Here is a 4,444-nt window from a genome sequence, read left to right on the forward strand (position 1 = left end):
TTATTGTCCCCCAAAAACCATAAGTGACACAAGAATTAGTTAAAACTTTGATTGTCATCACTTTTCCAAGATTGTTTTGTCACTTCATTTGTTAATGTGATTAAAAGCAGGTTAGATGATTTCACTTCAAGACTTAAAGATTAAAAAAAATGACATTCCTGATGCATAATTTCTTAGTTACACTTTTAAAATTTCAATATGAAACAGTGAAGTTTCATGTGGGCATTATGATTTGTATGCTATTGTTTCTTAATTATTTTCTTTCTCTAAACATTTTTTTAATCCTTTCCTTATTTCTGTATTGGACTTGTTCTGAGTTAAGGAAAATCACATTTTAATCTCAGTTTCATTCATTTGTTCTCTATGCCTGGCCTGTTTTGACTTTGTGTCCATTTCAAACCTTCTTCTAAGGGATTCCACGCGGCCACAGGATTGAGGCACCTTGGGTTTTCCATCCCGTGTCATGTTCCTGTGACTCTCGATCCTTTCCTTAGACTCTATTGGTTTCTCCAGAGACATCTGAGCCAGTTGTTCTTCAGGAGCAGCAGCTGCGACATTCTTGTTCTGTTCCTCCTGCTTGTTTATGCTGATCTTTCTCTGAAGTTCAGCTTCTTTCTTGATCATTTCTGCTTGAATGTTTTGCATTTGCCTTTCTAGCTCACCTTCTTTTCTCTTCTGCTCCTCCACCATCTGGTACATCGAATTCGTGTAACACTCACCCCCATTCATCTCCACCATGCTTTGAATCTTCTTTAGCAGTGTTGTAACCTGCCTGTGGTTGTTCTTGTCTCTGTTGTTGAAGATATGGTACCCTCCTCCACATTTGTCAATGCACTTCCTCAGTTTACTCATTCCTTCTTCCAAATAAGCTTCGATATTTCCGCTCAGGGCATCTCCTCCCGTGAGAAGTATCATAGTGTATTTCAGTGCTTCTTTTCCGAAGATCTCCTGTATTTTTTTGACAGCTTTCAGCTCTTCCTTGGTGAACCGTCTGATGGACACTACCAGCAGAAAAACATGAGGACCAGGTGAAGACACGTCAATAGCTTTCATTAATTCTTCAGTCATTTTTTCCTCAGGGAGGTCTGTGCCACTGATTCCAGGAGTATCCACGACAAGAATCCGGTGTCCATCCACAATGCTGGTACTGCTCTGACATCTTTCAGTGAAACAACTGTCCCTTACTTGCTCTTCAAACACATTGCTTCCTAAAATGGTGTTTCCAGTGGCACTCTTGCCAGCACCTGTCTTCCCAAAGAGCAGAATTCTCATTTCTTTCCCTGTGTGTTACAAACAGAAAAAAAACCCCATCAAAATGAAGCATTATTCTTCAACATGCATTAGGTGTGATTTATAACAGTATATTAAAACATAGTCAAAACTGTGAATAAAGCAATATGGTGTGACACTCCAGGAAGTAGACCCATTATTTAGAAATTAAAATTCAATATTATGATGCAGCATGGACCCTGTGTCATTTGAAGGTGCATTTTCAATTTGCTGTATTCACAAGTCTAATTAAGCCGCATGTTAACATGCCTCCAAGTATCAATTAAATGATCTTTCAAAAACTACAGTGTTTTAAGAGTTAAAAAAAAAAAAGAAACTGTATTTGAAATTATCTGATAAACTGTATAACAGCAAGAACATATCAACAAGCAAGATAGTAATATTGTTTGGTAAAAATTGTAATACAGCATTTGTTATGTGCAGAATAGATATTGTGCTGTACCTGTAGCTGAGTCCATATTGCTTACACTGATACCAGAGCGTTCAGTAGAAATGCCTGCTGGTTTTGTACAGGGCTCCGCCTCCTACAGAGCTCAGTTACGTAAGTGTAAACCAGAAACTTAAAGCAGAGGAATTAGCCATAGATTTTTCTTTAAATGCATCAGAGTATGAGCACCTTTAGACTAATGAAAGATTAAAAAAAAAATTCCAGACTTCCATCTTCATCCTAATCTGATAAAAACTCATTTTACAGGTTTTACATGGGTTGCCCTTAACTGAAAGTAGATTCCTCCACCAGTTAATGCCCTCACTGTGCTCTCTAGACCAGGGGTCACCAACCTTTTTGAAACTGAGAGCTACTTCAAAGGTACTGAGTAATGCAAAGGGCTACCAGTTTGATAACACACTTCTGAAAGAACAAAGTTGCACGGTTTACCTTTAATTTTATATTATTATTAATGATATTCTATGTGAAGACACTGATCACGTTAATGATTCATCACAATAATTATTCAGAATGATTCAACAAGGTAGGAAACAGACTTAAATAAACACAACACAATTAAATAAAATTTTAGACTGAGCTCGCTGGTGATTAGTTCTATTTTTAGAACTGGCCTGCGGGCAACTGATGTGGTCCCTGCGGGCGACCTGGTGCCCGCGGGCACCATGTTGGTGACCCCTGCTCTAGACAGTATGTGTATGAACCTCAGCCCTATCATAAAGACCTACTTCATTCACAGAGTTTGAAGACTTCACTGGCGTCAGTGATGTTGAGATAGTTCAGTACTCAACACGGTGGGTTTTTAAATGATGCTTCTTTTCACCCTGGCGTCAGTCGCTGAGTCACACCAGTCAATGAGCTGGATTCAAGGGCGCAGAGTTTCCTAAATTTCCACAGGTTTTAGAAACATCTACTACCCAGACTGACGTGATATTTTTAAGTTTTGTACAAGTTTAAGACCTGGTTGCGTGTAATCCTCAGACATGGTGTCTGTTATATCCTGGTTTATGTTGGGATAACGAACTACAAATGAATCTTTGTTTAGACTGTGGCTTGTATTTCCATTGCTTTCATGAATAAATCACTGAAAAGGCAGCCTATTACAGGACTGAAAACAGTTTTGCATAAAATGACACATAGTGAGGCATTTTTACATTACATTATTCACTTTGGACTATACAGGTCACATACAGTGGCTGTGTTTGAAACTCTGTACTGTATACTGCTCGTATACTGATCTTGATGGAAAAGTATAAGTCGCGTGCAGTAAAATTATACAGTACATGACAGTAACTCAGATGATGCACTACTCTGGCAAACATTTCCAGTGTACAGTCAGAGCACACTTCATCGGCTATGCATTGATTTAGAATGTTTTGGTCATGTGACTGTGTAGTAAACTACACAAAAGTTCTCATACTCGCTTACTACACTTTAATCTAGGGTGGGGAGCATTGTGCAGTGTATACTGGGCCAAGATGCGGTATGTAGGACACCAGAACAGCATTTTGAACGCAGCCAGTGTCTCTGAAAATCTAGCCCAGGATCTCAGCCTGATACCTCCGTGTGTCTCAATCTTTGTCTCCATCCACTGGAGAATACTGGTACATACATTTTTCTTTCTCAGTCTCTGTGTTCTGTCAACACACATAAACATGTGTGCATGTGCATGTGTCTGTGTGTTTGTGTCTATATGTGTGTATGCACTAAGCATGTGTTTGTGTGTGTTTGTGTGTGTACGTGTACATTTGTCTGTGTGTGTGTGTGATTATGTCTGTGTTTGGGTGTATCCACATCCATATTACCATCAAACTACTGTCATAGAAATGATGTGCACATCAACCATTTTCATGCTTGATAGAAATTTATTAACATTTTTTTGGTGATGCAATAACTCTTCAAACATTACATTCATAAAGCGCAAACTTTCCAGGAATCCTGCCTCAGTACATCAAATAAATATATGAGAGAGATCTAAAGTGCAAAGGTTTCTGCCGGCCATGATCAAACATTTCAACATAGCCCTGTGTGCCAAAAATCAAGAATGAACTGAAATGCTGTCCAGTGTCATCTGTGTATTGTCCAATCATATTTGTCAATATAGAAGTAGGTAAGATGAATTTTCTAATTTGAATATTATGTGCCCTTCTGTAAATTTGGAAATTATTTGCAAGTGGTTGCATATAGGGCACATGTCTTTTTCTTTATGTAATATGACTGTTGAATTCTTTAAATAAATTTGTACACTGATTCAAATGAAAAGATGACATAGAGCATAGTTTATGAAATCACACATTGCCAAGACAACCCCACCAACAAAGCCGAGTCAACCATTCTAAATGTGTGATGTCATAAAGTAACATTCCAAATCACTCTCTAGAATGGAGAGGAAACTTGCCTCTCCATTCTGCTGCTCTGCCATTTTGGCTCCACACCCCTGCTGATTGATTCCACAGGGGTATTGAACCAAAATGGCTGCAGCTCCTCTAACACATTTCTGGTCGCATCTTGGCTGCCCGGCAGCGGAGGACTTTCAGGAAACTGTCAATCTTGTGGGAGTCTCTACGGAAGCAGGAGAGGAGGAAATGGAAGTTGATTAGACGGGAACTCTTGTCCTGACCCAGACCGCCGCCCTGGAAGGGGAGAATGGAAACGCTCTGGGCAGCAGGACCCATCTTTGAAGGAAGAAGGAGAGAGAGAGACAGAGAG

General features: G+C 39.4%; 1 protein-coding gene across 1 annotated transcript in view; it reads right to left on the minus strand.

The window, feature by feature from the left end:
• Positions 1–4,221: 4,221 nt before the first annotated feature.
• The window catches only part of prl (prolactin), a 2,705-nt gene continuing 2,482 nt past the window's right edge, over positions 4,222–4,444 (minus strand). The window contains exon 5 of the mRNA XM_030793490.1: positions 4,222–4,410. Within this exon, the coding sequence (XP_030649350.1) occupies positions 4,222–4,410 (189 nt within the window). The remainder of the gene's footprint in view (positions 4,411–4,444) is intronic.

Source organism: Chanos chanos, chromosome 16 (genome assembly GCF_902362185.1).
Source record: "Chanos chanos chromosome 16, fChaCha1.1, whole genome shotgun sequence".
NCBI classification, from domain to species: Eukaryota; Metazoa; Chordata; class Actinopteri; order Gonorynchiformes; family Chanidae; genus Chanos; species Chanos chanos.